Genomic DNA, 19,543 nt, shown 5'->3' on the forward strand with positions numbered 1-19,543 from the left:
GGCCCAGGAGCTTAGGCTTCTGTGTTTGTTTTAAAAATGATGGGATAGTTATGCTCTGGATTCTGTCTAGTACCTGAAATGCTTCTTTGTTTTAAAAATGATGGGATAATTATGCTCTGGATTCTGTCTAGTACCTGAAATTTGACCACTTCTATCATAAATTTGAACATTCAGTGAAGGATATTATTAAAAAAATAAAAATAAAATGCTGAATAGTAGATAAAAGGCAGTTTGGGAGTGCATGTTAACATACCTTCCTCTCCGTTTACAGGTTTTGGCTCATCTCTTGGATATGGTTTTCTACAGTGATGAAAAAGAGAGGGTTATTCCTTTGCTTGTAAATATTATGCACTACGTTGTTCCCTACCTCCGTAATCACAGGTATCTTTGCAATTCATTGAATTTGTGCAAATCTGTACAGCCAGTTCAAATTCGGTGCGTGGCAATTAAGTTGAAACAGACACAATAGGGGTGAGTATCTGTAAAACTTCCTATAAAGCAACAATTGAAAATTGTTTTGTGTTGATTTCTCTTTGTTTAGTGCTCACAATGCATCCAGCTATCGAGCCTGTGTTCAGTTATTAAGCAGTCTCAGTGGGTACCAGTACACAAGGAGAGCATGGAAGAAGGAAGCCTTTGATCTCTTCATGGATTCCAGTTTCTTCCAGATGGATGCTTCATGTGTTAACCAGTAAGACTTCAGTTTTTCTGCTTAGAGCCATGGCTGTTACAAATTCTACTTATACCATTAACACCAGAGGATGTGTAATGTGGACCAAAATTTCCCAACAGATCTCTGTTGAGGGAAATAGAGGGATGTTCTGTGGTTTGGATTACCCCATGAAATGTGAAATTCTTTTACCTGAGGTATATTTGTATGCACAAGTCTATTTGTTTCTAATTTCAAGATATATATTTTTTTTTAATTTCAGTGAGGAAAAAGCGGTTAACATTTTACAGTTTCAGATCAGATTGCACCAAGTAAATGGTGCCTATCCATCAGAGAGCTTGGATTGGAAGCCTTAGCAAACATGAGCCTGAATTACTTAAGAGTAGGAAAAGCTCTGTAAATATTCCTGTAAATTCCTGCTTTTTTTTCTTGCATTTCTGATTTGTGTACAATGTTCCTCTTCTAGTTGGAGAGCTATTATGGATAATTTGATGACCCATGACAAAACCACATTCAGAGATTTGATGAGTAAGTATTTATTGATGCAGTACTGACTTTTCTCTAAGGAAAACATTAAAAAAGGGAAAAATAACGATCTTGAAAACTTTTATTCAGACTTTATTCCAATCTGTTTACATTATTCAATGGTGGGGGTTTTGTGTGTGTTCTTCAAATACTTGTTTCTGGAGATCCATAAATAAGATCACTTGAAGTGAGAGAATTTCAGACCATTCTGGGCTACAGTAAGTTTTTGCTATATGGCAAAGTTCATTAAGCAGAGTGATTTTGTGTAGGGGGGTATTGGGTGGTTTGGGTTTTTTTTCTAAAGTCTGACACCATATCAGCTTAAGGAAAAATTGATTCTGCACATTCTGAACATCTATTGTTGTGTTTTAAAATGTGCCAGTTGTGTTTTAAAAATAAAAATGGCTAAACTGCCTGTCGGAAGCCCCCAAACTACGACACAATTGTTTATACTTAGGAGTTTTCTTTCAATTTGTGTTTTAAATCACTCTGCATTTAGATGCATAAGCACAAATTGCAAAGCGTACATCTTCATAATAGCTGCTTTTGAACTCCATTAATGCAATGAAAGTAAGAGTTATTTGTGCCTTAAAGTGAAGCAGGAGGGAAATCTGAAGCTCGTCTCTGCACGTACTCGTTTTCTCTTCCAGCGCGAGTGGCCGTGGCTCAGAGCAGCTCACTCAATCTCTTTGCTAACAGAGAAGCAGAGCTGGAGCAGCGTGCTATGCTCCTCAAGAGACTGGCTTTTGCAATCTTTAGTAGCGAGATAGACCAATACCAGAAATACCTTCCAGACATACAAGGTAAGTAAAAGTGTATCATTTAATTTAAGATTCAACTGGACAAGGTTCTGGGCTGCCTTGGCTAGACCGTGTTTTTGCCAAGAAAGGTTGGACCAGATGGTCCTTGAGGTCCTTTCTAACCTGGTATTCTATGACTCTGTGAATGTGCACTCACAGCCCAGAAAGCCAACTCTATCCTGGGCCACATCTAAAGAAGCGTGGCCAAGGGAGGTGATTCTCCCCTTCTGCTCTGCTCCTAACCTGGTATTCTATGACTCTGTGAATGTGCACTCACAGCCCAGAAAGCCAACTCTATCCTGGGCCACATCTAAAGAAGCGTGGCCAAGGGAGGTGATTCTCCCCTTCTGCTCTGCTCTGGTGAGACCCCACCTGGAGCTCTGTGTCCAGCTCTGGAGCCCTTGGCACAGGAAGGACATGGACCTGTTAGAGCGGGTCCAGAGGAGGCCACAGAAATGCTCAGAGGGCTGGAGCCCCTCTGCTGTGAGGACAGGCTGAGAGAGTTGGGGGGGTTCAGCCTGGAGAGGAGAAGGCTCTGGGGAGACCTTATTGTGGCCTTTCAGTACTTATAAGAAAGATGGGGACACACTTTTTAGTAGTGTCTGTTGTGGTAGAACAAGGGGGGTAGGTAGTGGTTTTAAATTAAAAGAAGATAGATTTAGACTAGATATTAAGGAAGAATTTTTTTACACTGGGGGTGGTGAAACACTGGAACAGAGAAAGATGGGGACACACTTTTTAGTAGGGTCTGTTGCGGTATGACAAGGGGGGTAGGTAGTGGCTTTAAACTAAAAGAAGATAGATTTAGACTAGATATTAAGGAAGAATTTTTTTACACTGGGGGTGGTGAAACACTGGAACAGCTTGCCCAGAGAGGTGGCAGATGCCCCATCCCTGAAAAAGTTTGAGATTAGGTTGGACAGGGCTCTGAGCCACCTGCTCTAGTTGAAGATGCCCCTGCTCATTGCAGGGGGGGTGGACTAGATGACCTGTAAAGGTCTCTTCCAATCCCCTTTTACATGATGTGATTGAGAATGGGGTAAAGGTCTCTTCCAGTCCCCTTTTACATGATGTGATTGAGAATGGGAGCTGCTTGGTTTTAATCAAAGATGATGCAAATAATTATGGCAACTTCTTTTAGATATGTTGTCTTTTAGTGCTACCAAGAGGGACGCTTTGGTCTCTTCCTGTATATGGAAAGACTGCATCATCTATCTTGTTTCATTTGTTCTAGGATTTATTCTTTGAAGTTTAGTGGGGTTTTTTTTAACCCATAAGTCACTAACTGGGTTTCTTTGTTCAAGACATCAGGCGGTTTTACTGGTCTAAATTGCAATGTGTTGGTTTGACTGAAAGATTTCCCTCCATTTTAAATACTTAGAGGTGGTTATGGTTAAGAGCATGTTGTCCCTGTGTAATATCCCATGTACTATGATGATACAGCTTTTTTTAATAATATATATATCCTAGTTGTTTGGGCTGCTGTTGTGTTGTTTGAAAGAAAACCCCAAAAAAAAAAGTAAAAATTGAGAGTAAATGAAGGAAGAAGAAAATGCTGGTTGAAATTTCTCTGAACTGAGGAAACCTTCTTGGCTTTTTGTTTCAGAAAGGCTGGTAGAAAGTCTCCGTTTACCGCAGGTGCCCACCCTTCATTCCCAAGTGTTCCTGTTTTTTAGAGTATTGCTTTTAAGAATGTCTCCACAGCACCTTACCTCGCTTTGGCCTACCATGATCACTGAGCTGGTGAGTTGCAGTTGTTGTTCATGATTTGGAAGACTGGTGCAAATTTGAGATACAAAGTCATTTCTCATTGTTTTTAAGAAAATCTCTTCTGGGTAATGTGCATGTAAATATACAATAGACATAAATTGTAAGCTGACTTATTTTCATAGTCCTGATGGCTGTTTTTTGCAAATATTAGAACATCTGTTGACTTACGCTGTTTAAGCTGTTCAGATGTCTCCTGAATTAAATTTGCATTTACTTTCATTGTGCCCTCACAGCTCCTACTTCAATTTCTGCCCACGTATGTGGACACTCTCTGCTGTTCCTACTCTTACCCTGCTCTGTGCTCCCTGTTTCTGCTTTCCTGATAATTCAGCCCTCTTCCTCCAGCAATGAGGATAAGAAGCCACGTAAAGGAGTTGGAATCTATGTCATATTGGCAGTTGATAGTCATTCAGATCACTTTGTGGCTGAAATTTTGTAATGAGATCACAAAATGGTTCAGGTTGGATGATCATGGAGTTCCAACCCCCCTGCCCTGGGCAGGGACACCTCCCACCAGACCAGGCTGCTCAAAGCCCCATCCAGCCTGGTCTTGAACAACACTTCCAGGGATGGGGCAGCCACAGCTTCTCTGGGCAACCTGGGCCAGGGTCTCACCACCCTCACAGCAAAGAATTTCTTCCTAAGATCTAATCTAAATCTCCTCTTTTTCAGTTTAAAACCCTTCCCCCTCATCCTAGGGCTCCCCTCCCTGATCAAGAGTCTCTCCCCATCTCTTCTGGAGCCCCTTTATGGACTGGAAGGGGCTTTAAGGTCTCCCTGGAGCCTTCTCTTCTCCAGGCTGAACACCCCCAGCTCTCTCAGCCTGTCCTCACAGCAGAGGGGCTCCAGCCCTCTGATTTGTACAAGGCGTGACTTGGGTTTCTTCTTTCTCTTATTTTACACTACATAACAAGGCAGGATAAACATCTGTTTTCAGAGCTGCTTCCTGTGGAGTCTCCACTGTTGGGTGTTTCATCCTGTGGTCCATTTAACCTGGTACCCGAGTAGTTCCTAAGGGGCTGGATGACACAGATAACAAATCAGAATCACTGCTGGGATTATTTGTTTATTTTTTAATTTGTTGGCTCCTAACCTAGCCCATAGTTAACCACAGATTTAAACAATAAAAGGAGAAAAGCTATATAAAGTATTTTAAGGATCAAGTGCATAGTTTTAGCAATAGATGCATTTAATCTTGAGCCTGTCTGTTGGGGTTTAACCCCGGCTGGCAACTAAGCACCACACGGGTGCTGGCTCCTTCCCTGCCCCTCAGTGGGATGTGAGGGAGGAAATGGAAGACTAAAAAGTGAGAAAACTTGTGGGTTGAGACAAAGACGGTTTAATTAAAAAAAAAAAAAAAATTAGAAGAAAAAAGAGAGGAAAATAAACCCCAAGAAAAATAAGTGATGCAAAAGACAATTATTACTTACCACCAACCAACCATTACCAGGGTAGTCCCTGAGCAAGGGCAGCCCCTGCCATCCTTCCCCACCCAGCCTTACTTGCTGAACACGTCACGGGGTCTGGGATGTCCCTTTGGTCAGTTCTGTCCCAGCTGTGTCCCCTCAAAACTTCTTGTGCCTCCCAGCCTACCTGCTGGCAGGGCGGCGTGAGCAGCAGAAAAGGCCTTGACGCTGTGTAAATAGTGTTATCCACACTGTTTCCAGCCCAAATCCAACACATAGCCCCACACCAGCCTCTGTGAAGGATTTTAACTCTCTGCCAGCCAGTACACTGTCAATTCTATAAATATTATTAATGCCATTCTACTCTGTAAGACCTGCTGGGAGCAGTGTGGCCTCTGACTCCTGTGCTGTCCCCGGCCTTTGGGCAATTTACTGCAGCCCTGCAGAGGACTGTGTCATCTCTGGGAATTCACACCCGAATTTGCTGCTTTATGTGATTCTTTATTCTCAGTTCCTTTATGTCTTGCTTTCTGCTGGGCTCTCTTTGTCAGTAGTGGAGGGAATTAGACTGTGAGAGCTTTCCTGGCCATAAGTCATATGTTTTATATACAGCCCTTGTGCTACTCAGGCTATATATAAGGGATGAAGGAGTTTCAGGATGCCAGTGTCCAGTCAGTGGGTTATTTCATCATCCAGGAATGGAAATAAAGCTCCAAACAACAATTCTTCTAAGGCTTATTACTCAAGTTTCCCTACAGCATTTTCCTGAGTCATAGTTCGTTTAAAAAATGGTATTAAAATGTAGCATTTGATTTTCAGGTACAAGTATTTTTACTGATGGAACAGGAGCTCACTGCTGATGAAGACATTTCCAGGTAAATTTATGAATTTCCTACTTGTTTAACTTGCTAAGAGTCTCCTGGCACGCTGATGGGCAGACGAGTCATTCTCTAGAATAATTTGTCTTGGAAAGGATTGTCAAGCTCACATGAAAATCACAAATGAGGAGTAGTTCAGTCTGACTGCACTATCAGGAACATACTGTTCAGAGGAAAAATGATAATAAAAAATAATCCCCCTGTCAGATTGCTCATAAACAACTAAGGTAAATTATGCAATATAATTATGTTCTTGCAGTGTCTTCCTGACTAAAATGACAGTGCTTCTGCAATAGGCATGGCATGACTTTGTAGCTTAGCAGATGTATATTTAGAATAAGATGGATGCACTTTTTTTGTTGCTTAAACAAAAATGTGGTTTCTTCTAGTGCTAGACAGAAAGATGAGGCAGATATTTTTTCTTGTTTCGTTGTCCATTTCTATCCCATCTACCTTCTGCACAATGTGTTCCAATTTCAGTCAGTGCTGACAGTGCAGGCAGATGGCTCAAAAAAACCAGGGGGGAGTTATTTGCCTGAGTCTTCACTTTTTTCTAGATTCTCTTTGTTCTTATCAAGAATTTTTCCCTAAAATAAAATAATATTGACATAACTGGCAATTTTAAACTTTCTCTGAATGTAGATGTCTGATGAGAATGAGATACTCATCAGCATAACATGTTCATTAGATATTAATATTTTATCATACATATATCTCTAAACATACAAAATTCTACCCGTAGCACAGGCTTGCAATGTTCTGGTTTAATTTATGGATGCAGGATTAAGTTCTGTGTTTGTGAAGGCAAGTCAGTAAGATGATGTTCCCATAGTGGCAGAAGGCTGTTAATGACTCATCTGCCTGCTATAATTTATTTTAGAACTTCTGGCCCATCTGTTGCTGGTCTGGAGACGACGTACACAGGTGGCAATGGTTTCTCCACGTCCTACAACAGCCAGAGGTGGTTGAACCTCTACTTGTCTGCTTGCAAATTTCTGGACTTGGCCCTAGCTTTACCGTCTGAAAACCTTCCTCAGTTTCAGATGTGAGTAGAAGATGCTGTCATTGAAGTTTTTGGATGTTTAACCGTGCTTCTTGGCAAAATCCCAGTGGATAAAAATCCTTGTTTTCCTATTTCCTTGCCTTTCCTGGCCTTCACCCAGGGCAGCCCACAGTTTGTTCCCTCCCAGTGTCAGAGTGGCCCCCGCAGCAAATGATGCTACACACAAAATGAGTTCAGGCTGGTTTGATTTAGCCTGTGGCGAGAGGTTCTCAGCACTTGTGAGCTAATCAGTGATGGTGATTTCTTAAAGTGTGTCATTTTTAAAGTATTTAGCTGCAGTCATGTCTGAGAACCCAAAATACACCCACGTCTGGGTGACTAATGCCTGAGGTGGGAGGACTCTCCGTCGTCTCGGCGGGACTCGCCGAAATTGCTCCTGCCTGATCTGACTGCGAGATGTTGCAACAAACCCGCTTGTGAAGGGGACTCCAGGGGGTTTTCTCAGTCTGTAGTGTTCCTGTGCTGCCTCCTCAGCCCCTCTGCAAGCCTCTTGTTGGAAAAAAATTAATACAAAAATAACATTTGCTGAAGATCCTAGAAACGGGAGGCCACCAAGGACAAAAGAAACATGTCTTGTCTCTTTCTTGACACTGCCCACGTGAGAGCTGTTGCCCTGGCACAGCTCTGTGGATGTTTGCTCACCTCAAATTATCCTCTTATTTAAAAGATGCTGGTCTAGAGTGGGTGGAAGGGTCTAGAGGGTGGAAGGACTTGCACACGCTGTGTCTGTGTAGGATTTCTAAATCTAAAGCTCATATTGAAGGGTCATTGATTTATTTCATTTTCTGGGGATTTGGCTCATAATTTGGTTCTCCAAGCTGTCCTAGTCCCCATTATGAGCCAGCCCAGTGTTATTTAGGTCCTTTCTGAAAGGACAGTAGTCACGCTGAATCATTTATGGCATTCTCTTGGAGGCTTGGCTCCAAGAAACTTTGATTTCCTTTATAGTTTGCAATGTAAGTAGCCAGACACTGCAGTGCAGCGAGGTCGGAGGGGAGGAGCTTGGTCTCATTGGCCTATTAATAGGTAAAATAAATGAGTTTCTGCTACCAGCACGGTATATTGAGAATACTTTGTGTGTTACAGTAAATATTGCAAATGTGCAACAAAGTGTTTTAAGTAACTTCCCTATTTTATAATTCAGAATCACTTTCACACAATGAAGGTGTGAATACTACTGTTGGGTTTACCTTCTCTGCCTTACCTTACTCTTGGCATCCTTAAATACTTCAAGAAACTCTAAAGTAGAAAGAAAATACTACATTCTCAGCCACGTTACCTCCTGCTTTCCAGAACGTGCCTTTCCTTTTCTTTCTTATCAGATACTGCTGGTTTTTTCAGTGGGTTGGGGGATTTTCCCTGCTTTCTTTAATACCTAATCACATCTCCTCATCCGACTCCTGTTCCTAGATCAGAAGAGCCTGCTCCTTCAGGAAAGATAACATCTGCTCCTGTTATCTCATGACAGGTATCGTTGGGCTTTTATTCCAGAAGCATCAGATGATTCGGGCTTGGAAGTACGAAGGCAGGGCACCCATCAGAGGGAGTTCAAGCCCTACGTCGTGCGTCTTGCAAAACTGCTGCGAAAAAAGGCAAAGGTATCTTTTTTTTCTTCCCTTTTTCCTTGTCACTGCTAATTTTCATGTGCAGTAACTTACAGCACCGGTTTGGTTTGGGATATTGGGGTGGTTTTTTTAACAATGAAGAATGGAAAGGTTTCCACTGGAGTAATCTCAACTCAGTATCAGGCAAAAACCATAAAACAAAACACCAAAAAAAAGAAAGAAACCAAACAAAATCCCCCCAACCTGCAATGATCAAAAAAAGACTATGTAGAGTTTTCCATTAAAAGTATTAATTGAGGAAATAAACAAAACAAAAGCCCCCAACCTGCAATAATCAAAAAAAGACTACGTAGAGTTTTCCATTAAAAGTATTAATTGAGTAAAAAGTAAAATATGCTTCAGTGTCTAACCTATTTTAATGTAAAATCACTTTCAGGTAGCCAGTCATATATGTGAATACCAGTATAACTTAACTACATTTTGAAGTAGAAAAGCATTTTGGTTAATAATGATGACATCTAAATATTTAGAAAACTGTTGCGTTCCTAAAAAATGACAGAACCAAGAAATTTGAGGCAGATGTGAATACCAGTATAACTTAACTACAATTTGAAGTAGAAAAGGATTTTGGTTAATAATGATGACATTTAAATATTTAGAAAACTATTGCATTCCTTAAAAATGACAGAACCAAGAAATTTGAGGCAGCAGAGCCCAGGAGGGCTGGGTTTCTTCCCTGAAGCAGTTGTGATGACTGGAAGAAGGCAGGAAGAAACATTTCTGGGTTTGTAGAGCGGGAGCAGAATTAGGGCCATCATTATTTTGGTGCCTGAGGTATATTAAAACCCTCGTTTGGGTGGAGTGGAGGCCTGATCTGCTAATGAAACTGGTGGAAACTGGCCAGGGAGCTCCTTTCTGCTGCCACGAAGTAAGGAAGTTGCTGTCGGGTACTTTTGCTGCCCCTGCTGTGAGGACAGAGCCCCTTCCAGGGAAGCATCTCACTGGGAAAGGTTACTGGTGGGCCAGGGAAAGAGGGAGGAAGCCCAAAGATGTGTGGGAGGAAGGTTTGGAGCTTCATTCTTGGGTTTCCCTCCCACTGTCACTGGCTGTAACACTGGCTGCTTGCTGTAGCTGCTACATTTACAATCCCTAATGAGTGTTTTCACCGACTAAAGAAGCTACAAGTGGCTGCATAAAATTTAGGGATAAGTTGGTTGGAGGCAGATCTGAGCTATTTGAGCAAGGCTCACGCCTCTAGGGGATAAAACAAGTAGCTGAAGCACATCTGCATTCTTCATTTTACTGGTTTTGAACTGCGAAGATGAGACTAAATTCCTCCTCTCGCCTGTATAAAGGAATAATCAGATTTAAGTGACTGCTCATCAGGCAGAGCCTCTGTCCCTGGTGTTCCCTGTAGTGCTACACCTGTTAGAAAGCTGGCACGCTCCAAATAACCTCTCCAGGTGAATTATAAATGATACATGATGCATAAAATATCCAGGCTGGTAAGTACAGTGTGTTGGGATAGATGCCTGAAGTCAGGACTGCCACAGGATGCTTCAAGAGTATAGAAAACAAGCTGGGATTTCTGGACCCCCCCCCAGTCCCAGCAGCAGTTCCACACTGGGAAGTGTAGTGAGGGGTGAGATGGTGGGATGGATACACACCAGGGAATGGATACAGACTTCCAGGCCATTTCCTCTCTGCGCAGGGGAGAATTCCACTGTATGTAGTGGCGGGTTTTTTCTTAGCAAATACCAGTTTCTGAGCAAAATGTTCCAGGGGATCTTAATTTTCCTTCAGGTTGGTGTAGAGTGGGGTTGCTCAGGCTCTGTTGTGGGAGGGAAATGTGCTTCAAAACCTTCTCTGGCACTACTGGCCATAAAGAGAAGAACCAAAGGGGCAGTGCCTCGGCCACATTTGCTCCAGAGTCTGCCCTTCCTGGACCACGGACTCTTTGGGGCGGGCGATTTTATATATATATTTTAATTTTTTTTAGCCAAAGCACAGCATCCAACCCAGCAACCGCACGGCCTTCACGGCAGAATATTCCTTTGCTATGTGAAATGCAGTCTGAAAGTTCTCCTCTTTCCTTCCACAGGACAAACAGGAGGACTTTAAGACGGTGGTTTTGGAGGGAATGGAGATGGCCAAGCATCAGGTGAGGGTGGCCTTTGATGCTTGAGTTGTGAAACAAAGCTTGCCATAATGATAACACCAACACCTCGAGGCCCTGGGTGGTGTTGAGCTCTCAGTAAGAGCTGAGAGGTGTCAGACTTGTGACAGGACAAAGCTGAGAGATATTTTTTTTGAAGTGAAAGAATCATCAGGGCCCTTATTTTTATAGAGAACAGAAAAAATTATTTACTAACTTTTTGTAATCTATTTCACCTAGGAAACCAACTTAAAAACTTACTTTTACATTGGTTTCCTGCACAAAATGAATTACAAAAACTTAGTTCTAAGATGAATTACGATCACAATAATTATAGAATTAAAATAATAATTCTTGCCAAACGGTGGGTGTGAAACACACAATCCCTAATTGGTCTCGGTCAAATTAACTGCGGTTTTAAGTCTCTGAGGAGTTAGTGGTGTTTCTGCTGTGAGGAAATGGCCTGGAGGGGCTGGATCTCATTGCCCAGGAGGAGGAGGAGCATTTTGGGGGTAAGGGTGGCCCTTGCTGGAGCTGGAGGGGCCTGGGCTCCCCCCAGGTAATGCTGAGCACGGCAGAGACCCAGGACTGAAAAGCCTCTCTTCTGTGAATCCAGAGTGAAGTTTTTTTAAAGGAGAAATTTTTAAAACTAGTGGTTTCATTAAAAGCAGGAGGCATCAACAACTCTGCCCCATCCCTGGAGGTGTTCAAGGCCAAAGGGAAACTAGTGAAGGTTACCATATCAGCAGCTGGGTGTTAGTGCTCAGGTACTTCAGTCTGCAGATCATAGAATTGTCTCGGTTGGAATGGGCCTTTCAGATTGACTCCAACCATCAAATATTTAAGATCTTGAAGGTGACCCTAAGCAGGGTCTCAGCAGTGTCCTCCTGCTGCCTTGGGAGCCTCTGGGCTGTGGCTGCTGCCCTCACTGTGGGGTTCCTGAAATTCTCTCCCTTCAAATTCCCCCCCTGGAATGGAAGGTGTGTAGCCCAGGTCTGCTGGGAAAACATGGTAAATAACTGAAGCATCTTCCTTTGAGGACAACTTCAAGGGTTTGCTCGAAGCCTCTGTGTGTGTTATTTTTGCTACTAAATCCAGCGCTGCATTTGTTCTCCCTGAAAACTCTGAACTTTAACTTCAAAGAGAAAATGCTTCGTTTCTGTTTAAACTTCCTGTGGGGTTTATTGTCACTAATGTGAGGAGATAAACTGATCAGAGATACTGATAATACTTTATTGGGCGTTAGTCTTTTTATTTTCAGGTTGCCCAGAGAAGCTGTGGCTGCCCCATCCCTGGAGGGGTTCAAGGCCAGGCTGGATGGGGCTTGGAACAACCTGGTCTGGTGGGAGGTGTCCCTGCCCAGGGCAGGGGATTGGAACTGGATGGTCTTTCAGGTCCCTTCCAACTCTAACCATTCTATAAATCTATGATTTTAATCTGTTTTGACCTGTGTTGTTTCCCATTTCTCTGATCCGTTTTGACCTGTGTTGTTTCCCATTTCTCTGTTGAAGCTTTTTAAAGGAGAATTTTTTTAAAACTAGTGGTTTTATTAAAAGCAGGAGGCATCAACAACTCCTGCCTTTTCTTGAGACTTGTAGAGTGTTGTGGTTTTGACATGGTAACGTGTGACAGGGAGACAAACCAGCAGGTGGTTAAAATACTAAATACACTCATGTTTAATTTAAACCTAATTGGTTTTTTATGTAACAGATGTCACACGGGCTCCTGAACTGCAAGACAGTTCACAGGATCACAGAATGCTATAGGGTTGGAAGGGACCTCTGGAGATCATCCAGTCCAACCCCCTGCCAGAGCAGGTCACCCAGAGCAGGTCCCACAGGAACGTGTCCAGGCGGGTTTGGAATGTCTCCAGAGAAGGAGACTCCACCACCTCTCTGGGCAGCCTCTGCCAGGGCTCTGCCACCCTCAATGTGAAGAAAAGGGAAACTAGTGAAGGTTACCATATCAGCAGCTGGGTGTTAGTGCTCAGGTACTTCAGTCTGCAGATCATAGAATTGTCTCGGTTGGAATGGGCCTTTCAGATTGACTCCAACCATCAAATATTTAAGATCTTGAAGGTGACCCTAAGCAGGGTCTCAGCAGTGTCCTCCTGCTGCCTTGGGAGCCTCTGGGCTGTGGCTGCTGCCCTCACTGTGGGGTTCCTGAAATTCTCTCCCTTCAAATTCCCCCCCTGGAATGGAAGGTGTGTAGCCCAGGTCTGCTGGGAAAACATGGTAAATAACTGAAGCATCTTCCTTTGAGGACAACTTCAAGGGTTTGCTCGAAGCCTCTGTGTGTGTTATTTTTGCTACTAAATCCAGCGCTGCATTTGTTCTCCCTGAAAACTCTGAACTTTAACTTCAAAGAGAAAATGCTTCGTTTCTGTTTAAACTTCCTGTGGGGTTTATTGTCACTAATGTGAGGAGATAAACTGATCAGAGATACTGATAATACTTTATTGGGCGTTAGTCTTTTTATTTTCAGGTTGCCCAGAGAAGCTGTGGCTGCCCCATCCCTGGAGGGGTTCAAGGCCAGGCTGGATGGGGCTTGGAACAACCTGGTCTGGTGGGAGGTGTCCCTGCCCAGGGCAGGGGATTGGAACTGGATGGTCTTTCAGGTCCCTTCCAACTCTAACCATTCTATGATTCTATGATTTTGATCCGTTTTGACCTGTGTTGTTTCCCATTTCTCTGTATTTACAGAAAAACCCAGAGGAGGACAGCTCAGGGAAAACACTCAGTTGGGAACCAGGTCACTTGCTTTTAACCATCTACACCGTTCGCAGCATCGAGCAGCTTTTGCCTTTCTTCAATGTGCTCAGCCAAGTCTTCAACAGCAAGGTCACGAGCAGGTGTGTGGGACACTCAGGGAGCCCTGTCCTTTACCCCAACTGCTTTCCAAGTAAGGACATAAAAATGGAGACCCTCAAGACCTTCTCCAGCAAAGCAAGACAAAAGATAGAAGAAATGGTCGAGAAGGATTTCCTCGAAGGCGTCATAAAAACATGAACCACACTGGTACTATTCAGCTTATATGTAGTGTAACTATTTAAATGAGATACTGTATCTTTCCCAGTTGTATAGTATTCTTTTCTTACTTTGTATGTAATGAAATACTTCATGTTCTATTTAAGTTAAATATTTGTAAATAAGAGAGAAAAGTTCTGGATGTGGCCTGAATCAAGTTTAAATATTGGGTGGCTCATATTGATTATGGTGCCTACTATTTACAGTCCATGTTTTTGTTGTCTTGAGTTCTGTCTTTAAAAAATCCTAAAAAAAAAAAAATACAAGGTGCACATTTTTTCAATTTGTTTCCAGTTTATTTTTGTCCTTTTTTTTTTTTTTTTTAAATCGATTGGAATTTGTGCTTATTTATTTAGCGATCTGGAAAATGCCATTATGCCAGGAGTTAATACAAAGAAAAATACATTTGTCAGAGGTAGATGCCCTGAACTGAACTATGTGGAGGAGGAGGATACTTGTGTATTTAAACCATTGTGTCCCAGCCCCTTGGTGCTGCTGGGGAGTAGTAACGGCCACAGAAGACAAACTTGTCTCTGTCCTTTCCCTCTTAAAAGTGATTATAAAGTCTATTACAGCAAATTGCTTTCTAAGCAAAACTTGAATTTCATAAAAGTAGCTCATGATTAATATTATTGCAATAATCATACATTATTATTTGCAAATGCTCTTTCATTATGTTATTTCCCCCTTCAACTGAGGTGAAGGGAATATCAAGACCAGTGCCCATCTCTGCCTTCACTGGGTGAAGATGGGGCAAGTTTCTGCAGCAGCTCCTGCAGGTGTGCTGAGGAGGTGGGAGCTGGACTTCAGGCACAAGGTGACAATAACCTACCAAACACGCTGCAGGAGGGGAACAGAATTCCTCCTGGGCATGATTAGGCCACCAACTGTCACCTCTAGGTCACTTGAGACAAACTGGGGGCAGGAGTGTAATTCAGCAGCAAGAGCCTCTCGTTAACAGGTAAGTTTCTAACAGAGGTAAAGACTCTGCTCAGTTCTGATGAATCCTTGCTGCTCTCAGGAAGGGTTGGGTCTGTCCACGTTGGCAAATGGTAAAGGAAATACATATTTAAAAGAAAGAAGTCAAGTGATGCACTTTAACTGCAGTTACATCAGTCGTTATATGGGCTGGGGGGGTGCTCCTCTTCCTCCAGCCAGCTGGTACACGGCCAGGCTCACCTCGTGGGCGAGGGCATCCGCTGCCTCCTGGGGAATGTTTTAAAATCAGTTAGTTGGATGGTTAGAGCAAAGCTGTGATGCTAAGACAAGCATTTTCCTGCAAATACTGCCTTCCCTATGCTGCTCTGTCATCCTGGGATCTGCTGCTGCACAGTCGTGCTGGCAGGAAGAAGGGGGATGAGCAGGACCACTGCTTTTGCTGTCAACTTTATGTTCACATACAGGCTAACTCTTAACAGCAGCCACAGTTTATATTTTTTTATTTTGCCTCTTAGGAAATCACACAGTTACGGGCTGCTTTGGTAACTTCTTAACCATGACCCTTCCCTATGCTGCTCTGTCATCCTGGGATCTGCTGCTGCACAGTCGTGCTGGCAGGAAGAAGGGGGATGAGCAGGACCACTGCTTTTGCTGTCAACTTTATGTTCACATACAGGCTAACTCTTAACAGCAGCCACAGTTTATATTTTTTTATTTTGCCTCTTAGGAAATCACACAGTTACGGGCTGCTTTGGTAACTTCTTAACCATGACTTGTCAGAAGGCTGATATTTTTTTTTTTCCTTTTCAAAATCACTTAGCCTTGAACTGCCTTTATAAATATTTACCTTATAAAGATAAACATCATCGAATGTCACTTTTTTATAAGTAAAAGATTCAAAGAGGCTTTTTGTGATCACTCCATTTTTTCCAAAGTTAGTTAGCACCCGCCACGTGTGATTAAACGATGAGGATGTAAACATCCTTTTCCCTCCATCACCCAGTTTAACACAAACAAATCCCCCTTCAGGTGTGAGTAGTTTAAGCTCTGACCTGTGTCTCTGCTTCAGCGTAGATCCGGACCACATCTTCTGTTCCTGAGGGACGCACAAAGGCCCGTGACAGTCTGTACTTCTTCACAAGAGCATCAATCTTCTCCTGCAGCCCCGGGGGTGTGACCGCCCGCCGTTCCGCGTCCGCTGTGTCGATAACGCGCCGGTCGGCCACCTGCAGCACCACAAACAGCTCGTTAGTTGGGTGCTGGAGCAGAATTAAAAAAGGTAAGACAGAACTTCAGGGTTTGATGCGTGTGTGTGCTGGAGCGGAATTAAAAAAGGTCACGTAAAACAGGTAAGACAGAACTTCAGGGTTTGATGCGTTGCCTGAAGAAGAGCTCAGTTTGGGAGGTTCCTGCTTAATTCCGACACCTTGGGATCCCTGCTCAGCGTGTGTTAACAAGTCAAAGAATCACAGAATGGTTCAGGTTGAAAGGGACCTTAAGGATCATCCAGTGCCACCCCCTACCCTGGGCAGGGACACCTCCCACCAGCCCAGGTTGCTCCAAGCCCCATCCAGCCTGGCCTTGAACCCCTCCAGGGATGGGGCAGCCACAGCTTCTCTGGGCAACCTGGGCCAGGCTCTCACCACCCTCACAAAAATTTCTTCCTAATATCTAATCTAAATCTCCCCCCTTTCAGTTTAAAACCATTCCCCCTTGTCCTATGGCTCCACTCCCTGATCAAGAGTCCCTCCCCATCTCTCCTGGAGCCCCTTTAGGTGCTGGAAGGGGCTACAAGGTCCTAGTAGGACACAGCTGCTTGGTTTGGAAAAAGGGTCAGTTCTGAACGTGCCTCCATGATCAGCCTCTGAACTGAACCCACAGCTGCTCCCAGTAGATCAGAAAACTTAAAACTCTCTCCCCTGGTTAATTTAGAGCCCAGAGCTCCAGCTCCCTTGCTGTGTCTGACAGAATGGTACCACGTGGGAGCTGGTTCTGCTCGAGCGCTTTGAATAGTGGAGAAGACAAAGAAGAAAGAGTTTGAATATTCAAGTTATTATATATTATAGTTTTAAAAAAAAGCTTACTTAAATACATGCAGGCAAGAGAGGCCCACAGCCGAAGCCAGTGTGGGGTGGAACTCACCTGGACCTTCAGCAGGCGGTTGGGAAGGTCGGTGTAGAGGGCGTCCCACTGCTGCACCGTCAGCCCCTTCAGAGCCAGGATGGCTTCGATCACCAACATGTCTGAGATGGCATCACCCACAGTCTGTCAACGGGAGGGGAATAAACACTGGAGAGGTCAACAGTGGGGAAAGGGAGGAGTGATTTATCAGTGAACTTCCAGCTGAAGAGAATGAAAACGCAGCCAGTCGGGGCAGCTGAGGGCGGTTGGTTGCTCAGTTCCAGGGGTGATGCTGTTTTGGTTGTCCTGTGAAGAAGAATTTGGCACTACCCAACAGGAACATCTGTACCAAACCTGGGAGTCCTGGGGCTGCGTGGACATGGGCACTGGAACACCCCCAGCCTCCCGCAGCACAGAAATGAGTGAAAAACATCAGGTAAAATTACTTTCTGAGGGACTTGGGTCTTTTTAGTCTGGAGAAGAGAAGGCTGAGGGGGGATCTGATCAAGGCCTATAAATACTCCAAGGGTGGGTGTCAGGAGGATGGGGCCAGGCTTTTTTCAGTGGTGCCCAGGGACAGGACAAGAGGGAACAGGCACAAACCTGTAAATAAGAAGTTCCACCTAAACATGAGGAGGAACTTCTTTCCTGTGAGGGTGGCAGAGCCCTGGCAGAGGCTGCCCAGAGAGGTGGTGGGGTCTCCTCTGGAGACATTCCAAACCCACCTGGACACGTTCCTGTGGGACCTGTTCTGGGTGACCCTGCTCTGGCAGGGGGTTGGACTGGATGATCTCCAGAGGTCCCTTCCAACCCCAGCTCATTCTGGGACTCTGTGAATCATGAACGAGTCACATCCTATCACTGGGTTCCCACACTGTCCCACCCCTTCTTTGGGGCCTGAATCCAGAAGACTGCGCCAGATTCTGCATCCACTCATAAGAATATCTTAAATCTTTCTAAAAATTACTGTTCTTACCCTTTTGTTCTTGGCCCCCTCTCTCATGGAACCCCCCCCCCATACTCACAAACAGGGTTAGCCCCATGGTCACCAAGAGAGTGATCTGTTTCTCACAGCTTTTACCTGATTGATCAGGTCAATCATGTTTTCAAGAACTTTTGCTGCTTCTCTTTTTTCATCATCTTCCTCCTCTTTTGCCAGTTGTCTTATTTTAGCTTCAGCAGCTTTGCTAAATAATACCTAGAATAAAGAAGAGAAGTTTGTCAAGAGCAGCCCACATCACAAACTAGGATGGGCGCAGCAATGAGGGAAAAAAGCTACCATTTAAGCCCAAATAACCACGATTAATGTTTGTTACTGGGATGTACTCACAAACAGGGTTAGCCCCATGATCACCAAGAGAGTGATTTGTTTCTCACAGCTTTTACCTGATTAATCAGGTCAATCATGTTTTCAAGAACTTTTGCTGCTTCTCTTTTTTCATCATCCTCCTCCTCTTTTGCCAGTTGTCTTATTTTAGTTTCAGCAGCTTTGCTAAATAATACCTAGAATAAAGAAGAGAAGTTTGTCAAGAGCAGCCCACATCACAAACTAGGATGGGCGCAGCAATGAGGGAAAAAAGCTACCATTTAAGCCCAAATAACCACGATTAATGTTTGTTACTGGGAATTCCCATCCCCAGATAAAACACAGAGGAGTTGGTGGCGATACTACGATAAAAACAGGATAATCAGGACGTGAAAGACCTTCTTCTCCAGCTAATCCACCTAAACCTTTGTAGGTATCAGCTGATCTGACACCTTACGTGCTCGTACTCACCGTACCGTGTCCGTTTGCCTCAAAATAAACACCCACATCAAACTCCTGGGCCTTGTGGTGCAAGTGTTTGACTCCGGTTTTGACGCAGTGCACGGGTACCTGCAGCACAAGGAGATGCAGAGAACATCAGGGTTAGAGACTCCTCCAAGGACAGGAACTGCAGGAGAAGTGCCAGGAGCTGAGCCCCAGCCCGGGCTGTTACACACCAACCTCCCCAGAGCTGCAGTTGTCCCCTGTTTCTACAGATCCAATTCAAAAGATTTCAATTATTCAACTGGAAGTAAAGCCTGATTATTTTTTTTTACTTTTATTTTTTAAAATAAAACCCCAACCCCAAAAAAACGCAATTCATTTTATGACTTGAGGGAACACAGCAGATTTTTGTTGAACCAATACCTTACCTTGATTTCTGCAGTGAACAACATTTACCCTGTTGGAGAAGACTCACTTCCTTATAAAGCCATAAAGTCCACAACTTGTTCCAGAACTAACAAGGAATTTTGTTTAGTTTTTGCCAAATATTTTTTAAACTAGTAAAAGCTGACTAAAACTTCTTCAGCTCTGCTTGTTTGCCACCTTTACCACCAAGAATTTACTTGCTACTGCAAGGTTTGAAAGACTCATTTATTTTAGCCTAGTTGAAGTTTTCCTGCCAATCATATTACCGTAGCATTTATTTTAAAAGTAAACAAATTTGCAGTAAGCAATATTTGGAGAAAACTAACAAAAAAAAAAAAGGAGAATACCTTCAGTGTTTGCTCGAGGTAGTGTGTGGAACTCCCGTTGGCGTACGCTGTCTGTACCACTGCCATCTGCAAGGTCTGTCCCACCTGAGCAAACCAAGAAGC

General features: G+C 43.7%; 2 protein-coding genes across 9 annotated transcripts in view; one reads left to right on the forward strand and one right to left on the reverse strand.

Annotated features, from left to right (window-relative positions):
• The window catches only part of DOPEY1 (dopey family member 1), a 60,109-nt gene extending 45,968 nt beyond the window's left edge, over nt 1-14,141 (forward strand). For 3 of the 7 annotated variants that reach the window (XM_014958519.1, XM_014958514.1, XM_014958516.1), the window contains 10 exons: nt 272-381; nt 542-691; nt 1,137-1,198; nt 1,846-1,998; nt 3,602-3,738; nt 5,991-6,046; nt 6,930-7,094; nt 8,581-8,710; nt 10,779-10,838; nt 13,535-14,141. In XM_014958519.1, coding sequence (XP_014814005.1) covers nt 272-381; nt 542-691; nt 1,137-1,198; nt 1,846-1,998; nt 3,602-3,738; nt 5,991-6,046; nt 6,930-7,094; nt 8,581-8,710; nt 10,779-10,838; nt 13,535-13,840 — 1,329 coding nt within the window. In that variant the 3' untranslated portion in view covers nt 13,841-14,141. The remainder of the gene's footprint in view (nt 1-271; nt 382-541; nt 692-1,136; nt 1,199-1,845; nt 1,999-3,601; nt 3,739-5,990; nt 6,047-6,929; nt 7,095-8,580; nt 8,711-10,778; nt 10,839-13,534) is intronic. The other 4 variants (XM_014958515.1, XM_014958517.1, XM_014958520.1 and 1 more) reach the window with 2 other exon arrangements.
• Nucleotides 14,142-14,156: 15 nt separating this feature from the next.
• Nucleotides 14,157-19,543, reverse strand: part of PGM3 (phosphoglucomutase 3) — a 13,445-nt gene continuing 8,058 nt past the window's right edge. For both annotated transcript variants that reach the window (XM_014958522.1, XM_014958521.1), the window contains exons 11-13: nt 16,940-17,062; nt 15,850-16,023; nt 14,157-15,064 (exon numbers count right to left, since the gene is read on the reverse strand). In XM_014958522.1, the coding sequence (XP_014814008.1) occupies nt 14,978-15,064; nt 15,850-16,023; nt 16,940-17,062 (384 nt within the window). In that variant the 3' untranslated portion in view covers nt 14,157-14,977. The remainder of the gene's footprint in view (nt 15,065-15,849; nt 16,024-16,939; nt 17,063-19,543) is intronic.

The sequence above is a fragment of the Calidris pugnax genome, unplaced genomic scaffold, assembly GCF_001431845.1.
Source record: "Calidris pugnax isolate Ruff unplaced genomic scaffold, ASM143184v1 scaffold251, whole genome shotgun sequence".
NCBI lineage: Eukaryota > Metazoa > Chordata > Aves > Charadriiformes > Scolopacidae > Calidris > Calidris pugnax.